General features: G+C 46.7%; 1 protein-coding gene and 1 non-coding gene across 2 annotated transcripts in view; both read right to left on the bottom strand.

Moving 5' to 3' along the window:
• The window catches only part of LOC109886438 (arf-GAP with GTPase, ANK repeat and PH domain-containing protein 1-like), a gene marked incomplete at its 5' end in the record, with an annotated part of 64,328 nt that extends 40,745 nt beyond the window's left edge, over window positions 1-23,583 (bottom strand). The window contains 4 exons of the mRNA XM_031817897.1: window positions 3,291-3,395; window positions 19,076-19,168; window positions 21,473-21,628; window positions 23,453-23,583. Of these exons, the coding sequence (XP_031673757.1) occupies window positions 3,291-3,395; window positions 19,076-19,168; window positions 21,473-21,628; window positions 23,453-23,583 (485 nt within the window). The remainder of the gene's footprint in view (window positions 1-3,290; window positions 3,396-19,075; window positions 19,169-21,472; window positions 21,629-23,452) is intronic.
• trnaa-ugc (transfer RNA alanine (anticodon UGC)) lies at window positions 12,686-12,757 on the bottom strand. Its single transcript has one exon. It is a non-coding gene; the product is annotated as a tRNA-Ala (tRNA).
• Window positions 23,584-25,578: the final 1,995 nt, after the last annotated feature.

The raw sequence follows: 25,578 nt of genomic DNA on the forward strand, positions 1-25,578 counted from the left end.
GGAGAGAGGGAGAGAGCAGGGAGAGAGGGGAGAGAGCAGGGAGAGAGAAGGAGAGAGAAGGAGGAGAGGAGGAAGGGAGAGAGGGGAGAGAGAAGGAGAGAGAAGGGAGAGAGGGGAGAGAGAAGGAGAGAGAAGGGAGAGAGGGGAGAGAAGGGAGAGAAGGAGGAGAGAGAAGGGAGAGAAGGGAGAGAGAAGGAGGAGAGGGGAGAGAGAAGGAGGAGAGAAGGGATAGAGAAGGAGGAGAGAAGGGATAGAGAAGGAGGAGAGAAGGGATAGAGAAGGAGGAGAGAAGGGAGAGAGGGGAGTGAGAATGAGGAGAGAAGGGAGAGAGAAGGAGAGAAGGAATAGAGAAGGAGGAGAGAAGGGATAGAGAAGGAGGAGAGAAGGGATAGAGAAGGAGGAGAGAAGGGAGAGAGGGGAGAGAGAAGGAGGAGAGAAGGGAGAGAGAAGGAGGAGAGGGGAGAGAGAAGGAGGAGAGAAGGGAGAGAGAAGGAGGAGAGGGGAGAGAGAAGGAGGAGAGAAGGAATAGAGAAGGAGGAGAGAAGGGATAGAGAAGGAGGAGAGAAGGGATAGAGAAGGAGGAGAGAAGGGAGAGAGGGGAGAGAGAATGAGGAGAGAAGGGAGAGAGAATGAGGAGAGAAGGGAGAGAGAAGGAGAAGAGAAGGGAGAGAGGGGAGAGAGAAGGAGGAGAGAAGGGAGAGAGGGGAGAGAGATGGAGGAGAGAAGGGAGAGAGGGGAGAGAGAAGGAGGAGAGAAGGGAAAGAGGGGAGAGAGAAGGAGGAGAGAAGGAGAGGATATGAGAGGGAGAGGATAGAGGAAAGTGAGAAGAGATGAGGAGGAGGAGAGAGAGGAAGGAGAGAAGGAGAGGATATGAGAGGGAGAGGATAGAGGAAAGTGAGAAGAGATGAGGAGGAGGAGAGAGAGGAGGAGGAGAGACGGAGAGGATATGAGAGGGAGAGGATAGAGGAAAGTGAGAAGAGATGAGGGGGAGGAGAGGGAGGAGAGAAGGAGAGGATATGAGAGGGAGAGGATAGAGGAAAGTGAGAAGAGATGAGGAGGGAGGAGAGAAGGGAAGCTGGGGCTCCCAACAACACATTTGCACAGCATGGGGGGGAAGAGCAGAGTTGGTGTGTGTGTGTCTACGGTTGGTTGTGTGTGTGTGTGTGTCTACGGTTGGTGTGTGTGTGTGTCTACGGTTGGTGTGTGTGTGTGTGTGTGTGTGTGTCTCCGGTTGGGGTGTGTGGTGTGTGTGGTCTACGGTTGGTGTGTGTGTGTGTGTGTCTACGGTTGGTGTGTGTGTGTGTGTCTACGGTTGGTGTGTGTGCGCGTGGGCACGGTCAAGACAACACACTTGAGAAAGATGATGAATACAGTCAAGATAACATCTAATATTTTTTTTAAGTGCATAAAATAGCATTTTAATCACCCAAGGTCCCCTACAACTAAACAGTGTGAATAAATATGAAGTGATCAGATGACATCAGTCACACCGCAAACTAACAACTGAATGACTCCTTGACACTTGGACCAGTTTCTCTGACGCGGACTCCTAGTTTTCCTGCCAATTACATGGCATCCTATTGCCCTCCACTTAATTAGCTGTATTAATGTGATTTCTTTGCACATAGTCGGGCAATTTAGGAGCGTTGCTGATTGCCTTTGATTCTATTACCCTCCGCAAACATAGTAATTAATGCCTGTGCTGCAGATACACAATGATCAGGAAAACCTGCTCAGCTCGGTGCTGGAGGTACGTGTGTGTGTGTGTGTGTGTGTGTGTGTGTGTGTGTGTGTGTGTGTGTGTGTGTGTGTGTGTGTGTGTGTGTGTGGTGTGTGTGTGTGTGTGTGAGTGTGTGTGTGTGTGTGTGTGTGAGTGTGAGAGTGCGTGTGGGAGTGTGAGAGTGTGAGAGTGTGTGTGGGAGTGTGAGAGTGTGTGTGGGAGTGTGAGAGTGTGTGTGGGAGTGTGAGAGTGCGTGTGGGAGTGTGAGAGTGCGTGTGGGAGTGTGAGAGTGCGTGTGGGAGTGTGAGAGTGTGTGTGGGAGTGTGAGAGTGTGTGTGGGAGTGTGAGAGTGTGTGTGGGAGTGTGCAAGCGAGTGCACGAGTGTGCGAGCGAGTGCGTTTGTAGTGAAAATAGTAAGTTAGGCCTCATCCCAGGGACTCAACACCTTTGAGATTTTCAATAGATTTGATCATATTTTATGGCTCTCCTTCAGGTTGCTATCGAGCAATTTAGTTTTCCTACATTTACCTTCCACTCATTCTGCCCCTGTGGTTTGTTTCACTGCAGTAGCTGGGCCGCTAATCCAACCCAATCAAATTAGAGCAAATTGATTTTGCCTCCTCTGCTTTGCGTCCTCTACCCATCCATCTACATGTATGTCTAGACTCCAGTCAGTGTGGCATTAGGAAAATGATTCCCATTCTAATTAACAATAAGGCCTGATTGCAATCCGGGGGGAACGATGTAAAGAGCGAGGGAAAGGAGGGAGAGTGGTGATATGAAGAGGTATCAGGGCCAGGAGAGGGACGTTGTGGTCCTGTGTTTGCCAACAGAGCAGCCAGGCGGGCGATTAGAGCAGGCCATTACAGTGGTGCTATTCCACATCATCAACGTCAGCCCTGTGCAAACAGACCATGTTGGCTTTCTAATTAATATTGTTGCTCGCTCTGTGTGGGTGTGTGCCTCCGCTGCAACAAGCCTACCGTCTGCCCAGTGAGCGGATGGGGTGGCTGACGCGCCACACACACACACACACACGGAGGAGGAAACAGGGGCTTAGCATTGCCGCTAATGGGCCAACACAGTGGCTGATGGATTAGCAGCGCGGGGAACAAGCGGATAGACCCGCTGCTGTAACATGGGACCATTAGATAGAAAGCCAGAGCAGAGGGCAGGTGACAGACAGACGACATTAGAGACACTGAGTGATGCTGACTCCAGTGACCTCTGTTGTTCCACACGGAGACTGGAGGGGTACAGGTTACAACAGGGTTGGTAGTGTCATCGGCAGTAATAATCAGAGAGAAAGTTGTCCAACTAGCTGGTCTGGTTGCAGCAGAGCTGGACAGGTAGAATGGAACTAACAGGAGACGAAAGAACGTTCAACCCCAGATTCTACCATCTGACGTGACTTTAGAGTAACCATATCAACGGGCGCCGCCTGTATAGTCTTCCGTCAGAGTGTGATGTGTGTGTTCATGCATGTTTGTGCAAGCATGAGTGACCTGCATGTATAATACGAGTGATACATGTGTGTTCATGTATAGTGTGTGTGACAGGTGGTACTCACGTGCAGGCTGGGGTGATATGTGAGCAGGCCATTGTCACACAACGTCACGTACTTCTTTTTCCACTCCTTGTTTAGGGTCTTGCCACTCCTCTTCAGAAGCATGCCCTATAGGAGAGAACACAGAGAGAGACAGGGTGAGGAGGACACAGATACATGCCCTATAGGAGAGAACACAGAGAGAGACAGGGTGAGGAGGACACAGATACATGCCCTATAGGAGAGAACACAGAGAGAGACAGGGTGAGGAGGACACAGATACATGCCCTATAGGAGAGAACACAGAGAGAGACAGGGTGAGGAGGACACAGATACATGCCCTATAGGAGAGAACACAGAGAGAGACAGGGTGAGGAGGACACAGATTACATGCCCTATAGGAGAGAACACAGAGAGAGACAGGGTGAGGAGGACACAGATACATGCCCTATAGGAGAGAACACAGAGAGAGACAGGGTGAGGAGGACACAGATACATGTCCTATAGGAGAGAACACAGAGAGAGACAGGGTGAGGAGGACACAGATACATGCCCTATAGGAGAGAACACAGAGAGAGACAGGGTGAGGAGGACACAGATACATGCCCTATAGGAGAGAACACAGAGAGACAGGGTGAGGAGGACACAGATACATGCCCTATAGGAGAGAACACAGAGAGAGACAGGGTGAGGAGGACACAGATACATGCCCTATAGGAGAGAACACAGAGAGAGACAGGGTGAGGAGGACACAGATACATGCCCTATAGGAGAGAACACAGAGAGAGACAGGGTGAGGAGGACACAGATACATGCCCTATAGGAGAGAACACAGAGAGAGACAGGGTGAGGAGGACACAGATACATGTCCTATAGGAGAGAACACAGAGAGAGACAGGGTGAGGAGGACACAGATACATGCCCTATAGGAGAGAACACAGAGAGAGACAGGGTGAGGAGGACACAGATACATGCCCTATAGGAGAGAACACAGAGAGAGACAGGGTGAGGAGGACACAGATACATGCCCTATAGGAGAGAACACAGAGAGAGACAGGGTGAGGAGGACACAGATACATGCCCTATAGGAGAGAACACAGAGAGAGACAGGGTGAGGAGGACACAGATACATGCCCTATAGGAGAGAACACAGAGAGAGACAGGGTGAGGAGGACACAGATACATGCCCTATAGGAGAGAACACAGAGAGAGACAGGGTGAGGAGGACACAGATACATGCCCTATAGGAGAGAACACAGAGAGAGACAGGGTGAGGAGGACACAGATACATGCCCTATAGGAGAGAACACAGAGAGAGACAGGGTGAGGAGGACACAGATACATGCCCTATAGGAGAGAACACAGAGAGAGACAGGGTGAGGAGGACACAGATACATGCCCTATAGGAGAGAACACAGAGAGAGACAGGGTGAGGAGGACACAGATACATGCCCTATAGGAGAGAACACAGAGAGAGACAGGGTGAGGAGGACACAGATACATGCCCTATAGGAGAGAACACAGAGAGAGACAGGGTGAGGAGGACACAGATACATGTCCTATAGGAGAGAACACAGAGAGAGACAGGGTGAGGAGGACACAGATACATGCCCTATAGGAGAGAACACAGAGAGAGACAGGGTGAGGAGGACACAGATACATGCCCTATAGGAGAGAACACAGAGAGAGACAGGGTGAGGAGGACACAGATACATGCCCTATAGGAGAGAACACAGAGAGAGACAGGGTGAGGAGGACACAGATACATGCCCTATAGGAGAGAACACAGAGAGAGACAGGGTGAGGAGGACACAGATACATGCCCTATAGGAGAGAACACAGAGAGAGACAGGGTGAGGAGGACACAGATACATGTCCTATATGAGAGAACACAGAGAGAGACAGGGTGAGGAGGACACAGATACATGTCCTATAGGAGAGAACACAGAGAGAGACAGGGTGAGGAGGACACAGATACATGTCCTATAGGAGAGAACACAGAGAGAGACAGGGTGAGGAGGACACAGATACATGTCCTATAGGAGAGAACACAGAGACAGGATGACATTGTTCACGCAGCGATTTTTAAAAATTTATTTGTATATATATTTTTGTCAACGCAGAAACATTGTCATCCACCTGGACCCCTGTGGATCGCGACCCACAGTTTGGGAACCACTGTGCTTGACGAAATGTATCTAGGTTGTTTGTTGTTTTAAAAACATTTTCAGGATGGGAAAACGATGTGTCAACTTAAAGGACTAAAACCAAATAGAAGTAGAAAATATAATATACACTACCTATATATTAATAATAGCTTATAATCTCAGAAATCAACTAAATAAAAGCTGGACTTTGTTATAATGTTCGAGCATCAACACAGCATTAGCAATGTCAAAATATGGACAATTGTAGGAAATGATCTTAAAACCTGCACAAATGTATCTCAGCTCCATGGCAAAATGTACAGAATTGCATGAAATTGGCTTTAAAAAGGCTCAATTCTCTTTCAGCTCCATGGAAGGATGTGTGGAATTGCAAGAGATTTGCTTTGAAACAGCAACATTATCTCTCCGCTGCCAAGATGATATGTTCTACTTATTATTTGGTCTGTGTTTTCACCACAACACATTTGATGGACATGACTCAAAAGACACCTCAGCTGGTGGGGCATGACTCAAAAGACAACTCAGCTGGTGGGACATGACTCAAAAGACACCTCAGCTGGTGGGTCATGACTCAAAAGACACCTCAGCTGGTGGGACATGACTCAAAAGACACCTCAGCTGGTGGGGCATGACTCAAAAGACACCTCAGCTGGTGGGTCATGACTCAAAAGACACCTCAGCTGGTGGGACATGAAGGAAAAAGGTTTTGGGAACCACCGCTCTAGCATCTACTGTAGTCATCACTAAATTTACAACACATCTCATCTTCCAATACAAGACACATTGTCAATAGGTGGTGAATGGGATTGACGTGTGGTATCCCTGATTTCTGGAACTAGAATCTCTTGAGACAGGGAGACCGTATAGAATGCCACGGGCTGCAACTCAATGCCGTCACCATGCTGAAATCACGTTTACAATAAAGATGCAACATGTGATCTCTCCCCACTACATTTCTGTGACACTCCCTGACCAGAGAAACAAAGATCCTTAGCGGATAGGAAACCCACTTAAACTAAGAGACCATATACACACTGGAGGGAGAGAGACGGAAACATAACCAGCAGTGGTGAGCAAGAAGTATCGAGCGAACGGACGGAGGAAAGTGAAGTGTTCTTCGGGCACATTAGCGCCGACCCAAGACTGTTAACATCCTTCTCTCCTCTCTCTCCTCCACACATCAGCTGTGGCTGACTGGCCCTTCAGGGCGGCTGCTCCTCACCCACGCTGCATTTCAGCCAAATTCATTAGGCAAGAGAGGGATATAACTGTCCGCTGATTAGCAATTACAGCCGGACTGCTGCGCGTGTCACTTCACTGGACCTGTAACACATTAACGCAGTGTTAACACCCACAGACAGGGAGATATTAATAGAGTCGGGCAGCAGAGGAGAATGAGGGGATAAAGACTAACTAGCACGCAACGGGGGGTGGAGGGGGGGGATATGGACGAGAGAGAGAGATGGACAGCCGGGCGCTTTGATAGACAGAGTCCTGCTTTCCGTGTCTCTGGCGTTGTTCACATTTCATTAAGGCCTCGTCGTGTCCCTCGTCTTGGACAAAGGAGGAAGCAGAGGAATCAACGGCCTCGCCTGGGAATGACTGCATATCTCATCACTGGGTGCCTGAAAACACACTCTGGGCTCTGCAATGGGAGCAGCTAGCGACAGACAGTACAGCAACGAGGCCTGGCCAATAAGCAGCTGTACTCTGCAGTACAGAATGATTCCTGGCATAATAGAGAGGCAGTCAGGTCCATGTTGAACTGAGCAGGATATCATATGGATTTGATATCCTGTGTATTTGCAGAGAGATGCAGTTCCTCCTCTCAGTGTGTTGGTGTCACAACAAACACTGTTGAATCACTATTAAAAAGAGACAATCGTATCAGGGCCGTTATGGCTTCACATCTCAACTCAGATCTCAACTTCCAAAGGTACAAGCTGATCGTCCTGAAAGTGATTTGGGGTGTAGAGCGAGAGAGCGGTGGCCAAGCGTCACAGACTGGGGAGTGAACTAGGTGGCCAATATTTCTTCTGTGTGTGGCCCTGTTTGTGATAGAAGGGTGCATATTCATTTCAGCCATCCATCGTGGAGATGACAAGCGATCAGTTTGCAGGGGGAAGGCTAATTGGACGGCACGTCGACCCTCCGGATTGGTAATATCTTTCATTATTCAACTTCCCCGGTCCACTAGTGACACACACATTGCCTCTGTTTTACCTCCGGGGGATTTGACAGCTCACAAGGTCTTCCGATCGCAACGCACACGAATAAATGGAGGAAATAAATACATCCCAGATATACTCTTTGTCTTCCTCGTTGCTACGGAGACACTTCCTACAGAGGCACTGTGAAGTATTGTGGGTAGTGCTTAGGAAAAGGTCGACAGCCCTGGGGGGCTGAGGAGATGATGTCCTTCATTCCTTTTTTGTGAGGAAAAGATTCCTCAGAACGTGCAGCAAGGGCGCAATTATTCATTCATTATAACAGTTCAACGGTTCACGTTCGAACCGCAACAACTGTTACTACAACAAACAGGCGTGTATTTTATTTGACTCAGGTCCAACATGGTGATGTAGAAAACAACCAACATTCCAAAACCTCCCTCTCTTTGCCTTCGATAGCCACCCTCAATTGGTCTGCACTATCAAAGGTGTAATTGTCCAAGCTCTCAAGGCAGACCTGCCAGTGGAGCCGTTCAGTTGTAAACAAACAGTCTGATAAGGAGAGAACTTTCCCCAGGTTCATTTCCTTTCTATTGAAACACACTAATCAACTCCCTAATCACCATCATCCCCCTTTTTTCCCCAGACAATAGACCCTCCCTTGGACCCTTGACGGGACTGACAGCCGGCCCAGTTGGGTGATAGGGGGGAGGCCCCATCTCCTGAGAGGCTCCATCTCTCCCCGGGGGATCTGGTGGGGCACATTGTTCTTGGGTGTCCCTGGAGAACAGGAGCCTAAATTAAGGGTGTCATTCCCAAACAGGCAACTCCTGTCTTGGGGGCTATCAAGAGGTGCTTGGAGGGCTCAGGGCTGGCTAAGGCTTGTCTTGAGTGATGCCTCTGTGAAATGCTCTGTTCGAACACTCCTCTATCGCGTTGGCCATCTGGCCAGAGATGTCCACTCTGCCAGCCAAACCACACCACCGGTCATTAATCATCACTGGGCAGGACAGTGGTGTGAATACAGGCCAGGATATGGTGATGTCCCTATAACACTGATCAATGGGACATAGGGGAGAGAATGGACCTGGTTTGTCTGACTCTAAGAGAAGGCATTAACAGACAGGCTGAATGAGGAAGTGGGAGAGATTGCTACTACGGTGCAATGCCCATGATGGAATCTGCCCCCATGCAGATAATAATGTCTCTCTTGTTGTGATGTGTGTTTTGTCCTATATTTATATTGTATTCATTTATTTTAATCCCAGGCCCCCGTCCCCGCAGGAGGCCTTCTGGTAGGCCGTCATTGTAAATAAGAATTTGTTCTTAACTGACTTGCCTAGTTAAATAAAGGTTAAATAATATTTTTTTTAAAATAAACTGTCATAAGTAGGTAAACACCCACACATGGGCACGAGAGAATTGCTGACACAATACTGATGCTGGGTTGACTCATAACCCACAGTCGGGTTTAGGGTCATTAAATATTGTGATAATGAAGGGCAGGTGGGTGGGGTGAATAAAGAAACAATACCTTTAAAAAATCCTTAAAATGTTTCCTTCTTGTGCAGTTTATAGGCTACATTTAGCTTTTTGAGATTGTTCTGTTTTGTGTGATGATTGTGAGGCACTATTCAAATTCGACTGTCACAAGACGTGAACGTCAAATAGGCCTATGGCACATCAAGGGAACTGTAGCCTACTGTTCAGATGGGTTAAATGGACACTGAAATGTGGACACTGACTGTAGGACTATAACCTCTCACATAGCCTTAATATTAACTCCTGCAGAGTTCAACTTTACCGATGCCAAATAGACTGAAGCATTCCTTCTACACATTTATGACATTCTGCTGAGGGTTTATGTAGTCTTCTAGGGCCACATACAGTATGACAGAGGAGAAGCTGCCTGTATCTAATTACAGAGAAGGGTTTATGTAGTCTTCTAGGGCCACATACAGTATGACAGAGGAGAAGCTGCCTGTATCTAATTACAGAGAAGGGTTTATGTAGTCTTCTAGGGCCACATACAGTATGACAGAGGAGAAGCTGCCTGTATCTAATTACAGAGAAGGGTTTATGTAGTCTTCTAGGGCCACATACAGTATGACAGAGGAGAAGCTGCCTGTATCTAATTACAGAGAAGGGTTTATGTAGTCTTCTAGGGCCACATACAGTATGACAGAGGAGAAGCTGCCTGTATCTAATTACAGAGAAGGGTTTATGTAGTCTTCTAGGGCCACATACAGTATGACAGAGGAGAAGCTGCCTGTATCTAATTACAGAGAAGGGTTTATGTAGTCTTCTAGGGCCACATACAGTATGACAGAGGAGAAGCTGCCTGTATCTAATTACAGAGAAGGGTTTATGTAGTCTTCTAGGGCCACATACAGTATGACAGAGGAGAAGCTGCCTGTATCTAATTACAGAGAAGGGTTTATGTAGTCTTCTAGGGCCACATACAGTATGACAGAGGAGAAGCTGCCTGTATCTAATTACAGAGAGGGGTTTATGTAGTCTTCTAGGGCCACATACAGTATGACAGAGGAGAAGCTGCCTGTATCTAATTACAGAGAAGGGTTTATGTAGTCTTCTAGGACCACATACAGTATGACAGAGGAGAAGCTGCCTGTATCTAATTACAGAGAAGGGTTTATGTAGTCTTCTAGGGCCACATACAGTATGACAGAGGAGAAGCTGCCTGTATCTAATTACAGAGAGGGTGGCCAACAAATAGCCTACCAGAAATTATAAGCAGAAACATATCTAAATCAGGCCCCCTGTCAAAATCATTCTGCCGTCTCGGACTGTAGCCTACAGTGCATTTCCTATATTAGCAGGTAGGTTCGGGTGCGGGCCTCAGATTTTCACCTCACCACAGTCGGGCGGTTGCAGGTGAACAAACAGCTGACCCACACACACCCACACACACACACACACACACACACACACACACACACACACACACACACACACTCTATCATGGCATTTATGACAAGGTCAGCGTAGATGAGGCAAGGACAGGAAAGGGCAGGCCCAGGGGAGCATAGAGGGGCGAGGAGCAGTGAAAACCAGATCAAATAAAATACCAACGAAGAAGAGAATGCTCCCTCTATCCCTGGTTGCATCTAAAAATGAACCCTAAATAGTGCACTACTTTTGACCAGGGCCCATAGGGCTATTATCAAAAGCAGAGCACTATGTAGGGAAAAGGGTGCCATTTGAGATGTAGCCTATCAACTGATTTATCTGATAAGAGTTCTGGGTAATTAATTAGAAACTCAATTATCCAAACCTTACTTCAGCAGTCTCAATTCATTAGCAGATAAAGCCTCTCTCTCCCTGCTACCGTTTCTGACAGAGAGAGAGGGTGGATGGATGGAAAAGAGAGGATGTGGAAAAGAAACACATTCGTTCTTTCCTTTCCTGAACGAGTTAAAAGAAGCCCCTGGGGTCAAAGACAATTTTTCTTTTGTCTAATCAGTCTTGTTAAAGAAGCTCTTTAGAGAGAGACTTCTTTCTCAACAGGATGGGTAGAAACAGACAACGAATCCAAGACTGATACTCCCATCAGTGAGGGAATCAGGTCTAGCATACAGAAACAGACACACATACACAAACAAAATGCACCATAAACCAACAAAGTCACCATTGGGACACTTGAGTCCCAGTGTGTTCAGACAGAACAACTCTGTATCAATCAGAAACTCTACTGCTCAGTAGAGAATACTGTAACCGGATCAGAACCATCACACAATCTAAAAGCCACCACGCTTCTCTGATTGATGCCGGTGTGCTTCTCATTTAATTATTTCTCCAAAACTAAAAAGAACAACCCCCTCCACCCACCAACCCCCTCAAATCTCATTTCCAGGGGTTAGTGTGCATGACAAAAATGTCATCATGGCCAAAATAGCTCCGAGCGGTCGTCACGGCGACAACCTTTTCCCTGGGAAATGATATTTTCCCAATCCAGCGGAAGGCGGATCGCGTCGCCACTCGTTACAGGGCCTTGATAGCAGGTCTTTAATATTCACCGTCTTAATTAGGAGACGCCGTTAATTTCATTAAATTCTTTGGCTGCTAAATGAAGCAGATTATGAGACATCTTTTATTGCCAAGCGTGAAATTACAGCCTGCCCGCTGCCAATGGCAGGGCGAAACTAATGAATTACAGGGTAAATAACAGCCGAATTAACCATCCAATTTAACTCCTTACTAAGAGGAACCAGGCCTCAGAGGGGAGGAGGCAGAGGGGGAGACTGTCAAAACCACCCAGCCCTGTGCTCATCTAATGTTACACCACTCTCTACAACTATAGGCAATTACTACCATGATACTAATCAGCTCCTCACAAAGGGAGCCAACCCCAACCACACGCGTCAATGCTTTTGGACTCATTTGAAACATGAACAAAAAAAATCGGAACTCAAACCTGTGAGAAGTTGTAATGGGGAAGAAAGTATTTAGGGCCAAATAAAAGAGGAGTCTGCATTTAGACATGTATGCTAACACGTAGATGGGAGTTGGGCTACGAAGCTGTGGAAAGACCACATTTCACTATTAGCATGAACCAGGAACCGCATATTAACCTTCTCTACCTCCTATTGCTGCTCCATGCCCCTCTGTCTAGGCCAACAGCCCCTCTGTCTAGGCCAACAGCCCCGGTGTCTAGGCCAACAGCCCCTCTGTCTAGGCCAACAGCCCCGGTGTCTAAGTCAACAGTAAATTCATTTGAAAGAGACGTGTTGGCAAAGCGAGTGTCTCCATCTCTTCGGTAATTACGGGCTAATTAGGAGCGAGGAGCAGATGTCCGCAGAGACGCCACCGTAAACAACGTCTGTAAACAAAGCTGCCGATGTCCGCTCGCCTTTTAAAGAAGCCCTCAGCCCCTAACAGAAGACGCTTAGAATGGCTGTTGCATCCTGGGTAAAATACCCGGTAATAGCAGCAGTCACTGGCCCCATCATGACCCTACTACATTCATCTTTTTTATTACATTTGAGTCATTTTATCAGACACTCTTATCCAGAGCGACTTACAGTAGTGAGTGCAGACATTTTTATACTTTTCCCCCATACTGCTCCCTTGTGGGAATTGAACCCACAACCTTGGCGTTGCAAGAGCCATGCTCTACCAACTGAGCCACACGGGACCTAGAACAGAAAACAACATTCTAAAAGTTCCAAACAGCAATAAAGCTGTAGACAAACATCCCACGAGGTAATGAAGTCACAAGTCTCGCAGAAGAGCGTCTGCACGGTTAAATACCACAGTGGAGGCCATGTTTTGAGGGACCCACGATAGCCTGACGCGTGTAGCTAGGTGACACTTCTGACCCTGTCACACCCACACTCAGCGCAGAGTGTGTGTGTGTGTGTGTGTGTGTGTGTGTGTGTGTGTGTGTGTGTGTGTGTGAGAGAGAAAAGCTGGACCTCTGGGGCTTTGGGTTGTCTAATTGCTGCAGAGTGGGAGTCCACCCCATCCTCTTTATAAAAGTCCAGTGTGCTGAAAACTCCTAGCTTGGCCAGGCTAGCAGTGTGTTCGGTTTTAATGAGCACCATCTAACTAATGAAGGCATCTTATTCCTTCCACAGCCTTTATCGTGCGCACACACACACACACACACAAACTCTAGTCACCTTGAGGGGGAGTCAGAACAACAGCCCATCCTAATGAGATCTGGGCTAACAGAAAATAAACTACACTGGGGAGTCAGTAGTCCTGGGAGAGAGCTCCAAGAACACACACACCAACGCAATTCATGCAAACACACACACTCACGTATCTGTTTAGAGAACGACGATCATCCGCATAGCCGATTTTCCCCTTACAGCCCGAGCGCACTTGCCTCTCCTGCTAGTCGGCGCCACTCATTGCTAGTTCGCCTGTCCTTGAGGAACCTCTATGCTGCTGGGTAGCTACCCACTCATGCTGCATTTAACACACTTTAACAATGCCACACAGAATGTAAACATTTTGAAAGTGTTCATTCATTTGCTGTTAGGCAAAACAATGTCCATACAGTCTGCAGCATAAACAAAACCTCATACAGGAAGCTTGCTTGCTAGGTAAGTTAATCAACGATATTAAGCAGAGAGCTACCGTTGCTAGTTATGAACGTCAGTTCACTAACGTTACCCTGAAACTTTCTTTGTGATAGTGGGTTTGTAAACCATAACGCAAAAAAAATGCTAATTTCTAATTAGCTACATGACTTGTCTTTCCCTTCCCGAGACAAACTGTCACATCCGGCCGTGATTGGGAGTCCCATAGGGAGGCACACAATTGGCCCAGCATCGCCCGGGTTTGGCCGTCATTGTAAATAAGAACTTGTTCTTAACGGACTTGCCTAGTTAAATAAAAGGTTACATATAAAACATAAATGCCCATGTTACAAAAACATGTTTTCATGTTTTATTGTATTATTATGAACAAAACAGAAATATATAAACAAGAGTACATAAACCTAACAGACAGGGGGATTACATATACACATTCATTTTACATTTATCAACAAGTTTTATGCTATTTATTTTTAGTTTTTACACTTACTGATCATTTCAAAATAATATTTGGTTCTCCGCCCACTCCATTTTATGGATAAAGAACCTGCTATGAAAGATTAACAAATTAACAATGAAAGTTAAAATCAGGGTCCATATCATTTGGATCAAAATAAAAGAGAACATCAGAGTCTCTCAGATGAACATTAATAGTCAAAGAAATGGTCGAATTCACTCCAAAATCTTCTGACATAAGAACAGTCCCAAAATAAATGGTCAAGAGTCTCTGGGTCACAATTACAAAATACACATTTGTTATCAATATCTATTTTAAATCTGTGTATAATAAAGGTCTTTACAGGGTAGATTCTATGGATGAGTTGGTATGATACTTCTTTCACCTTATTAGATAGTCAGAAGTTTACATACACCTTAGCCAAATACATTTAAACTCAGTTTTTCACAATTCCTGACATTTAATCAGAGTAAAAAGTTTGGATCACCACTTTATTTTAAGAATGTGAAATGTCAGAATAATAGTAGAGAGAAGGATTTATTTCAGCTTTTATTTCTTTCATCACATTCCCAGTGGGTCAGAAGTTTACATACACTCAATTAGTAATTGGTAGCATTGCCTTTAAATGGTTTAACTTGGGTGAAACTTTTCAGGTAGCCTTCCACAAGCTTCCCACAATAAGTTGAGTGAATGTTGGCCCATTCTTCCTGACAGAGCTGGTGAAACTGAGACAGGTTTGTAGGCCTCCTTGCTCGCACACACCTTTTCAGTTCTGCCCAGACATGTTCTATAGGACTGAGGTCAGGGCTTTGTGATGGCCACTCCAATACCTTGACTTTGTTGTCCTTAAGCCATTTTGCCACAACTTTGGAAGTATGCTTGGGGTCATTGTCCATTTGGAAGACCTAGCTTTAACTTCCTGACCGATGTCTTAAGATGTTTCTTCAATATATCCACATCATTTTCAATTCCTCATGATGCCATCTATTTTGTGAAGTTCACCAGTCTATCCTGCAGCAAAGCACCCCCACAACATGATGCAGACATCCCCGTGCTTCACATCTGGGATGGTGTTCTTCGGCTTGAAAGCCTCCCCCTTTTCCTCCAAACATAACGATGGTCATTATGGCCAACAGTTCTATTTTTGTTTCATCAGACCATAGGACATTTCTCCAAAAAGTACGATCTTTGTCCCCATGTGCAGTTGCAAACCGTAGTCTGTCTTTTTTATGGCGGTTTTGGAGCAGTGGCTTCTTCCTTGCTGAGCGGCCTTTCAGGTTATGTCGATTTAGGACTTGTTTTACTGTAGATACGTTTGTACCCGTTTCCTGCAGCATCTTCACAAGGTCCTTTGCTGTTGTTCTGGGATTGATTTGCACTTTTCACAACAAAGTACGTTCATCACTAGGAGACAGAACGAGTCTCCTTCCTGAGCGGTATGACAGCTGTGTGGTCCCATGGCGTTTATACTTGTGTACTATTGTTTGAACAGATGAACGCAGTACCTTCAAGCATTTGGAAATTTCTCCCAAGGATGAACCTGACTTGTGGAGGTCTACAATTTGGATTCTGAAGTCTTGGCTGATTTCTTTTGATTTTCCCATGATGTCAAGCAAAGAGTTTGAAGGTAGGCCTTGAAATACATCCACAGGTACACCTCCAATTGACTCAAATGACGTCAATTAGCCTATCAGAAGCTTCTAAAGCCATGACATTATTTTCTGGAATTTTCCAAGCTGTTTAAAGACACAGTCAACTTAATGTATGTAAACTTCTGACCCACTGGAATTGTGATACAGTGAATTATAAGTGAAATAATCTGTCTGTAAACAATTGTTGGGAAAATGACTCAACCAACACGAGCTCAACGCAGGCATACACTCCTATTGAACATGAATCCACCTGTATTATGAGTAGACCTAAGCCATCTTATTGTACCCAGTTTATCAAGAGACTGACCATTCAAATACACGATTACCACCTTTATGTTGTTGGGTAGTTAAATTGATCAAGTCAAATTGACTGTATGGTATAATTGATTTGTTATTGCACACATGGTTCTCTGGGAACATTTCTCATCAAAATGCTCCAATGTCATCAGATTGATTATCGCCCTAAAATAAATCAGCCATCGGTGTCCTTGACCCCCAAAAATTGGTATCGGCTCTTAAAAACCCATATCTGTCGTTCTCTACTGTTTACCCTCATTATCTTCCATATGTCAAGTCAAATGATCTCACACAAGTCACCCATATTTATAGCAAAGGGCCCTTTACCTGTAGTTTCTGAACAACATGTTAAGATCTGATGCCAAAAACCAACAGCGTTGCTGTTGACACCACTGATTCATAATAACATTCATCCTCATCATCCTCATCCTCCTCCTCATCATCGCGTGTTTAATTGACCACCGATTATGACTGCACCTTTAAGGAGCCGCCGTGCGACTCTGCCAACCTAACAGAAGCAGACATCTGCCAAAGTGATTTAACTAAAGACTGTCCCCTTCCTCCCCTCTTCAACACACAGACAATGAAGGACAACCAAAACGAGCCAGTCAGGGAACACGTCCTCTCAGTGAATGAGTTGTGTTGTTAGCCCTCTGAGGGAGAGCTGGCATGTATGGAGTCGTAGCAGACTGTGGACCAGGTCTGAACGTGTTCAACAAGAAAAAGGTGAGGTGGTGTGTGGAGGGAGGAGTCAGACTCAGCAGCACTCATTAAAATGGAGTGTAAACAGAGTGCTAATGGGGAGGCAGGTAGCTAAGCTGCTGCCATCTCCACACACAGTCTAATTAGGGAACAGGTCTGCCTGCAGCCAACACAGAGGCAGGAGGGGAGATGGAGAGACACATACAGAGATACACATTCTCCAAGAGGAAAGACCAGGGGAATGATCAAATCAATTAACATCCAGCTTCAAACAGGGAAGCAGCAGTGGCCCGATGCCTCGGAGCGCTCCCGGCTACGTGTTACTCTCCAACCTCGGTCTGTCTGGGGCTGGCAGCTGTCAGGTGGGCTGAGGGTGTGTGGTCGTGCCGGGCCTGGCTCACCATGTCTCATGTTGGGGAAACAATGAGCGACTCAACAGAGGACACATCCGAACCCATACGATGATAGAGGGTTCTTTAAGACTGTTAGTCTACGTCATCTTTCTAAAACACTCATCCACACACACACACACACAGCTAACGCCACACCTCCCCCATCTGCCACCAGTGACATGTGTATGTGGTCCTCTTCATTTGTACATCATTATCAGCCATTGACTTGACAAGAGTTATGCAAATTGAGTGGCTGGACCCAGGAGGATTCTACTTCTGCCAGACAGACAGAGACAACGTGTGAGTGAGAGAGAGGCTCTTCTACAGGGACAGGAGAACATACATACATATCTGGCACTGTGTCGCAGCTCATCCAATCCATCTTCATCACATGAGAAATGTTTGACAAGTAGTTCAACATTGATCCATAGAAAGCACAACATCGTCATTGTCGTTTCCACAGAGATAAGCTCTCTCTCTCTCACACACACACACACACACACACACACACACACACACACACACACAGCTGTGTTCTGTTCTGCTGCTCAAAAACCATAATGAGTATGTGCCTGGGCTCTCTCCTCTGAGTCACCTCCCAGTTCCACATCCTCCCCCGTTTACCGCCACACCGCAGACTAAAACCACTGCTAACCATAGATAGGATGCATAGCTCAATTACATGAAGCTCTGCTTCTGTACTGTCTACATATAGACTGGACTGAATGGCAGACTGGGTTATGTGACTAATAGACCATCCTGATTGATGAGAGGCTCCCATCAGAGTTTAGAGAGGAGCAACACTATCAGAGGCTATGATGTCCATGCTAACTGGACGGCTGGGGAATAACACAGGACCCCGTTGCTACTTCAAAGTGATATTTCCTTCCTGTGGGGAGTATGGGGATACATGTAAACATCTCACAAGTAAACATCATGTCGTCCCTGATTGAGGGGACAAGACAATTTACTCTGCTCTCTGCTGTGCTGTCCCAGCGGGGGCCTCCTTGCGCAGCAGCACCACAGAGACACGGTCTCCCTCGACGAGCTGCGCGACACGGCCCCGGCACTAACAACTACCGCGGCGCTGCTAACAAATGCAGCGCGTCGTTGAAAGGAGGCCCCTAATCAGAGATGCAATTTGTTCATTAGTGGATTACAAACGAGGCCTCCGTGCTGATATGAGAGGCCGTGATTAGCACACGCTAATTGGCTGATTTCCTTATACTCCAGTTGAAGCTGCTCACAGGAGATGCCCCCCCCCTCCATGGTTCGCTCCATGCTTGTTTGCGACAAATTAAGGCCAACTCAAACAATCTCTCCACAATTACAGTGGGGGGGGGCCTCTTGAGCACTCTGGTTTGATACCCCTCCCCTTCCTCTCCACCTCCCTACCTACCCCCCTACCCCCCTGCCGATGCCCCAATCAAAGCGCTCGGCTACACAGCCACACAGGAAAAGGCAGGGCTTTGAAAAGCACGTAGAGGAAGAGGGAAGTGGAGGACCATATGCCAGCCGGCAGACTGTACTTCATTAGCTAGCCTCTTCTCCCTCTCACCATCTCTCCCCTCTTTCTTTTTGGACAAGGAGAGAAGGATGGGGGCAGTGAGGGTGGGGGGACAGAGGGGAGAGTGAAAGAAAGTGAGAGTGAAATCCCGTCCCGCTCCTTATACTAATGATCTCATTTCAATACCCAGGAGAACCCCCAACTCTAATTGATGTCAAGTGTGTGCTTTCGCTGTTAATCAAGGAGAAGGCATCAAACGGAGAGAGCCTGGCTGAGTCTGGGCTTCACGCTCTGATCACAGGCAGCCCTCGTTCTCCGGGAAATCAGCAATACGGCGCTGCCGGACCCTAATTATCCCCGTAGCAGCCGGCTGGCCAGGCGAGGGCCAGATCTGATCATACCTGCTTAATTGGAATAGCACGGCCGCTTCCAATGCTGTCTGCTCGGCCCTCCAGTCCTTTCTTGTCCCTGTCTGGCTCGCTGGCCTTCCGAGACTGTGGAGAAGGAGATAGGAGAACAAGTAGGGGTTACAGAGGCCCTGAGTTAGGCCCTCTAAAGTGTCTGAACGAGGAGCCTGAACTAAGGTCTGTTACAGACCTCTTCTAGTCTCCACATAACAGGCCTCGTCTAATGGCTGCTAGAGGTGACTGGGGTTATTATTGTGTCTATGAGTCAACTTGACCCAGTTGTTGACCTCTCTCTAAGTTGCTAAGGAACTGGGAAGTGGACATGATGCATGTGTCTGTACATTCTAGAAGGTGGTCACATACAACCTTCCGTGTGGCCCGTAGATTCTCACTAAGCCATTTACCATTTAACAGTTCTTTAGATCATTATGTATGTATTTAACATCCATCGATTGAACATCTAATTATACAGTCAACAGTGAAGAAGTAGATGTCCTGTGTGTGTGTCTGGGCCCACAGTGAAGAAGTAGATGTCCTGTGTGTGTGTGTGTGTGTCTGGGCCCACAGTGAAGAAGTAGATGTCCTGTGTGTGTGTGTGTGTGTGTCTGGGCCCACAGTGAAGAAGTAGATGTCCTGTGTGTGTGTGTGTGTCTGGGCCCACAGTGAAGAAGTAGATGTCCTGTGTGTGTGTGTGTGTGTCTGGGCCCACAGTGAAGAAGTAGATGTCCTGTGTGTGTGTGTCTGGGCCCACAGTGAAGAAGTAGATGTCCTGTGTGTGTGTGTGTGTGTCTGGGCCCACAGTGAAGAAGTAGATGTCCTGTGTGTGTGTGTGTGTCTGGGCCCACAGTGAAGAAGTAGATGTCCTGTGTGTGTGTGTGTGTGTGTGTCTGGGCCCACAGTGAAGAAGTAGATGTCCTGTGTGTGTGTGTGTGTGTCTGGGCCCACAGTGAAGAAGTAGATGTCCTGTGTGTGTGTGTGTGTCTGGGCCCACAGTGAAGAAGTAGATGTCCTGTGTGTGTGTGTGTGTGTGTGTGTGTCTGGGCCCACAGTGAAGAAGTAGATGTCCTGTGTGTGTGTGTGCGTGTGCTCACAGTGAAGAAGTAGATGTCCTGTGTGTGTGTGTGCGTGTGCTCACAGTGAAGAAGTAGATGTCCTGTGTGTGTGTGTGCGTGTGCTCACAGTGAAGAAGTAGATGTCCTGTGTGTGTGTGTGTGTCTGGGACCACAGTGAATAAGTAGATGTCCTGTGTGTGTGTGTGTGTGTCTGGGCCCACAGTGAAGAAGTAGATGTCCTGTGTGTGTGTGTGCGTGTGCTCACAGTGAAGAAGTAGATGTCCTGTGTGTGTGTGTGTGTGTCTGGGCCCACAGTGAAGAAGTAGATGTCCTGTGTGTGTGTGTGCGTGTGCTCACAGTGAAGAAGTAGATGTCCTGTGTGTGTGTGTGTGTGTGTGTGTGTCTGGGCCCACAGTGAAGAAGTAGATGTCCTGTGTGTGTGTGTGTGTGTGTGTGTGTGTGTGTGTGTGTGTGTGTGTGTGTGTGTGTGTCTCGGCCCACAGTGAAGAAGTAGATGTCCTGTGTGTGTGTGTGTGCGTGTGCTCACAGTGAAGAAGTAGATGTCCTGTGTGTGTGTGTGTGTGTGTGTGTGTCTGGGCCCACAGTGAAGAAGTAGATGTCCTGTGTGTGTGTGTGTGTGTCTGGGCCCACAGTGAAGAAGTAGATGTCCTGTGTGTGTGTGTGTGTGTGTGTCTGGGCCCACAGTGAAGAAGTAGATGTCCTGTGTGTGTGTGTGTGTCTGGGCCCACAGTGAAGAAGTAGATGTCCTGTGTGTGTGTGTGTGTGTGTGTCTGGGCCCACAGTGAAGAAGTAGATGTCCTGTGTGTGTGTGTGTGTGTGTGTGTGTGTGTGTGTGTGTGTCTGGGCCCACAGTGAAGAAGTAGATGTCCTGTGTGTGTGTGTGTGTGTCTGGGCCCACAGTGAAGAAGTAGATGTCCTGTGTGTGTGTGTGTGTGTGTCTGGGCCCACAGTGAAGAAGTAGATGTCGTGTGTGTGTGTGTGTGTATCTGGGCTCACAGTGAAGAAGTAGATGTCCTGTGTGTGTGTGTGTGTGTGTGTGTGTGTGTGTGTGTGTGTGTGTGTGTATATGTGTGTCTGGGCTCACAGTGAAGAAGTAGATGTCCTGTGTGTGTGTGTGTGTGTGTGTGTGTGTGTGTGTGTGTGTGTATCTGGGCTCCCAGTGAAGAAGAAGATGTCCTGTGTGTGTTTGTGTGTGTGTGTATCTGGGCTCCCAGTGAAGAAGAAGATGTCCTGTGTGTGTGTGTGTGTATCTGGGCTCCCAGTGAAGAAGAAGATGTCCTGTGTGCGTGTGTGTGTGTGAGTGTGTATCTGGGCTCACAGTGAAGAGGTTGGAGCGGCGTTTGGACTGCTTGCGGACGGGCGTGGGGGTGTTGGTGGTCTGGGGGACGTCGATGCGTAGCTCCTTCTGACTGGTGCTGGGGGTGGAGGGGACTGACGAGGAGTAGTCACTCAGGCTGCCGCCATTACTGGTCTGCTACAGAGAAACACACACTTCTATGTACTGTGTTCGTAACACTAACTTAGTTCAGAAAGAATGAGTGTATTATGGATGAGAATAAACAGAGAGAAAGAGACAGAACAATATAAAAAAGTGTGATCGTGAGAAAGAGAGAAAGTTGAACATACAGCTGGTACAGCATCCCCCCTTCATAATAACAGACACTACACTAGTATACAGCATCCCCCCTTCATAATAACAGACACTACACTAGTATACAGCATCCCCCCTTCATAATAACAGACACTACACTAGTATAAAGCTGGTACAGCATCCCCCCTTCATAATAACACACTACACTAGTATACAGCATCCCCCTTCATAATAACAGACACTACACTAGTATACAGCATCCCCCTTCATAATAACAAACACTACACTAGTATACAGCTGGTACAGCATCCCCCCTTCATAATAACAGACACTACACTAGTATAAAGCTGGTACAGCATCCCCCCTTCATAATAACAGACACTACACTAGTATAAAGCTGGTACAGCATCCCCCCTTCATAATAACAGACACTACACTAGTATACAGCATCCCCCCTTCATAATAACAGACACTACACTAGTATACAGCATCCCCCCTTCATAATAACAGACACTACACTAGTATAAAGCTGGTACAGCATCCCCCCTTCATAATAACACACTACACTAGTATACAGCATCCCCCCTTCATAATAACAGACACTACACTAGTATACAGCATCCCCCTTCATAATAACAAACACTACACTAGTATACAGCATCCCCCCTTCATAATAACAGACACTACACTAGTATACAGCTGGTACAGCATCCCCCCTTCATAATAACAGACACTACACTAGTATACAGCATCCCCCCTTCATAATAACAGACACTACACTAGTATACGGCATCCCCCCTTCATAATAACAGACACTACACTAGTATACAGCATCCCCCTTCATAATAACAGACACTACACTAGTATACGGCATCCCCCCTTCATAATAACAGACACTACACTAGTATACAGCACCCCGCCTTCATAATAACAGACACTACACTAGTATACGGCATCCCCCATTCATAATAACAGACACTACACTAGTATACAGCTGGTACAGCATCCCGCCTTCATAATGACAGACACTACACTAGTATACAGCATCCCCCCTTCATAATAACAGACATTACACTAGTATACAGCTGGTACAGTATCTCCTCTTCATAATAACATACACTAGATCTGTGTCACTCATAACCTCTACCAGTCCTCCTAGATTCCTTAACAATCTACTGTACAACAAGAGCCCCAGCTTGGGAGAGGATTATGGGTAGCATTGAAGACATACTGAGGGCCATTCTGCATCAGGAAAGTACTGTTACTTTGTGAAAACAACCATGATTCTCAGGGGATGAGCTGGGCTACGGAGACAAGCTGAATTATGCTGGCTTAATGACAAATCGATGGGGGACTGAGCACTGTGGATCGAACACACGACAGGGTGGTAAACGGTGTGTGTGCGTGTGTGGATCGAAGACACGACAGGGTGGTAAACGGTGTGTGTGTGTGTGGATCGAAGACACGACAGGGTGGTAAACGGTGTGTGTGTGTGGGTCGAAGACACGACAGGGTGGTAGAACGGTGTGTGTGTGTGTGCATGGTAAAAGAGAGATGCTGCTGCTGCTGGGAGAAGCATCTTACAGCACAACGCTGACAGAGGAAGAGGGAGGAAGAACAAATATGGAACAGACCTCATGTGGCCATTTTGTTTATGTGTCAGTAAATTGTGTCTGTCGGTAAATGTATTTGTGTGTGTGTACCTACCTGGCTGATGTGTACTGCTGCTGCCACCTGTGCAGAACACACAGAGGAGTGGCTAGGGGAGTTGGGGAGGGACTTGCACGGACCAATGGACAGCTGCTGCTTCTTCCTGGTCGCCACGATCTTCTGGGCCACTGCAACAACACAACACAGCCATCATTCAGAGGGTCTCTTCTCCCAACGGAGACACATAGAGGGCTAGACAACCTAATAGAAAAAAGAAGAGAATGAAAGAAAGAGAAATGGAGAGAAGAGAGAGAGAGAGCTAGACCAACTAATCAAAGGAAGAGATGGATTACAAGAGAGAACGAGAGTGAGAAATGGAAAGAGAAGAGAGAGAGAGAGAGAGAGAGAGCTAGACCAACTATCAAAGGAAAGAGATGGATACAAGAGAGAACGAGAGTGAGAAATGGAGAGAAAAGAGAGGAGAGAGCTAGAACCAAGCTAATCAAAGGAAGATGATGGATACAGAGAGAACGAGAGTGAGAAATGGAGAGAAAAGAGAGAGAGAGAGAGCTAGACCAACTAATCAAAGGAAGAGATGGATACAAGAGAACGAGAGTGAGAAATGGAGAGAAAAGAGAGAGAGAGAGAGAGCTAGACCAACTAATCAAAGGAAGAGATGGATACAAGAGAGAACGAGAGTGAGAAATGGAGAGAAAAGAGAGAGAGAGAGAGAGCTAGACCAACTAATCAAAGGAAGAGATGGATACAAGAGAGAACGAGAGTGAGAAATGGAGAGAAAAGAGAGAGAGAGAGAGCTAGACCAACTAATCAAAGGAAGAGATGGATACAAGAGAGAACGAGAGTGAGAAATGGAAAGAGAAGAGAGAGAGAGAGAGAGAGAGACTAATGGAGAGATGGATACAAGAGAGAACGAGAGTGAGAAATGGAGAGAGAGAGAGAGAGAGCTAGACCAACTAATCAAAGGAAGAGATGGATACAAGAGAGAACGAGAGTGAGAAATGGAGAGAAAGAGAGAAGAGAGAGAGCTAGACCAACTAATCAAAGGAAGAGATGGATACAAGAGAGAACGAGAGTGAGAAATGGAGAGAAAGAGAGAGGAGAGAGAGAGCTAGACCAACTAATCAAAGGAAGAGATGGATACAAGAGAGAACGAGAGTGAGAAATGGAAAGAGAAGAGAGAGAGAGAGAGAGAGAGAGAGCTAGACCAACTAATCAAAGGAAGAGATGGATACAAGAGAGAACGAGAGTGAGAAATGGAGAGAAAAGAGAGAGAGAGACCAACTAATCAAAGGAAGAGATGGATACAAGAGAGAACGAGAGTGAGAAATGGAGAGAAAAGAGAGGAGAGAGAGAGCTAGACAACTAATCAAAGGAGAGATGGATAAAGAGAGAACGAGAGTGAGAAATGGAGAGAAAAAAAAGAGAGAGAGAGAGAGAGCTAGACCAACTAATCAAAGGAAGAGATGGATAAGAGAGAACGAGAGTGAGAAATGGAGAGAAAAAGAGAGAGAGAGAGAGAGAGCTAGACCAACTAATCAAAGGAAGAGATGGATACAAAGAGAGAACGAGAGTGAGAAATGGAGAGAAAAGAGAGAGAGAGAGAGCTAGACCAACTATCAAAGGAAGAGATGGATACAAGAGAGAACGAGAGTGAGAAATGGAAAGAGAAGAGAGAGAGAGAGAGAGAGCTAGACCAACTAATCAAAGGAAGAGATGGATACAAGAGAGAACGAGAGTGAGAAATGGGAGAGAAGAGAGATAGAGCTAGACCAAAATAATCAAAGGAAGAGATGGATACAAGAGAGAGAGACGAGAGTGAGAAATGGAGAGAAAAGAGAGAGAGAGAGCTAGACCAACTAATCAAAGGAAGAGATGGATACAAGACGAGAACGAGAGTGAGAAATGGAGTGAGAGAGAAGAGAGAGAGAACACTAGCTAATGGTTCAGACCAGAACAGTCCATTATTCCTCATAATGCTGAGCAGGCAGCTCCAGCAGCCCTGTCTGTGAATCTCCTATCTATTGGTCCACAGCAGAGCCCTGTCCGCCTTCCACACACACCCTTACCTGCTAACAGCTCCAGTGATTATTTCACAATATTATAGAGGAGAGAGAGAGGAGAGAGAACGGGCTATCAGTGCTATTGAAAAGGGCAATGCCAAT

This window comes from Oncorhynchus kisutch, unplaced genomic scaffold (assembly GCF_002021735.2).
Source record: "Oncorhynchus kisutch isolate 150728-3 unplaced genomic scaffold, Okis_V2 scaffold1186, whole genome shotgun sequence".
Lineage (NCBI taxonomy): Eukaryota > Metazoa > Chordata > Actinopteri > Salmoniformes > Salmonidae > Oncorhynchus > Oncorhynchus kisutch.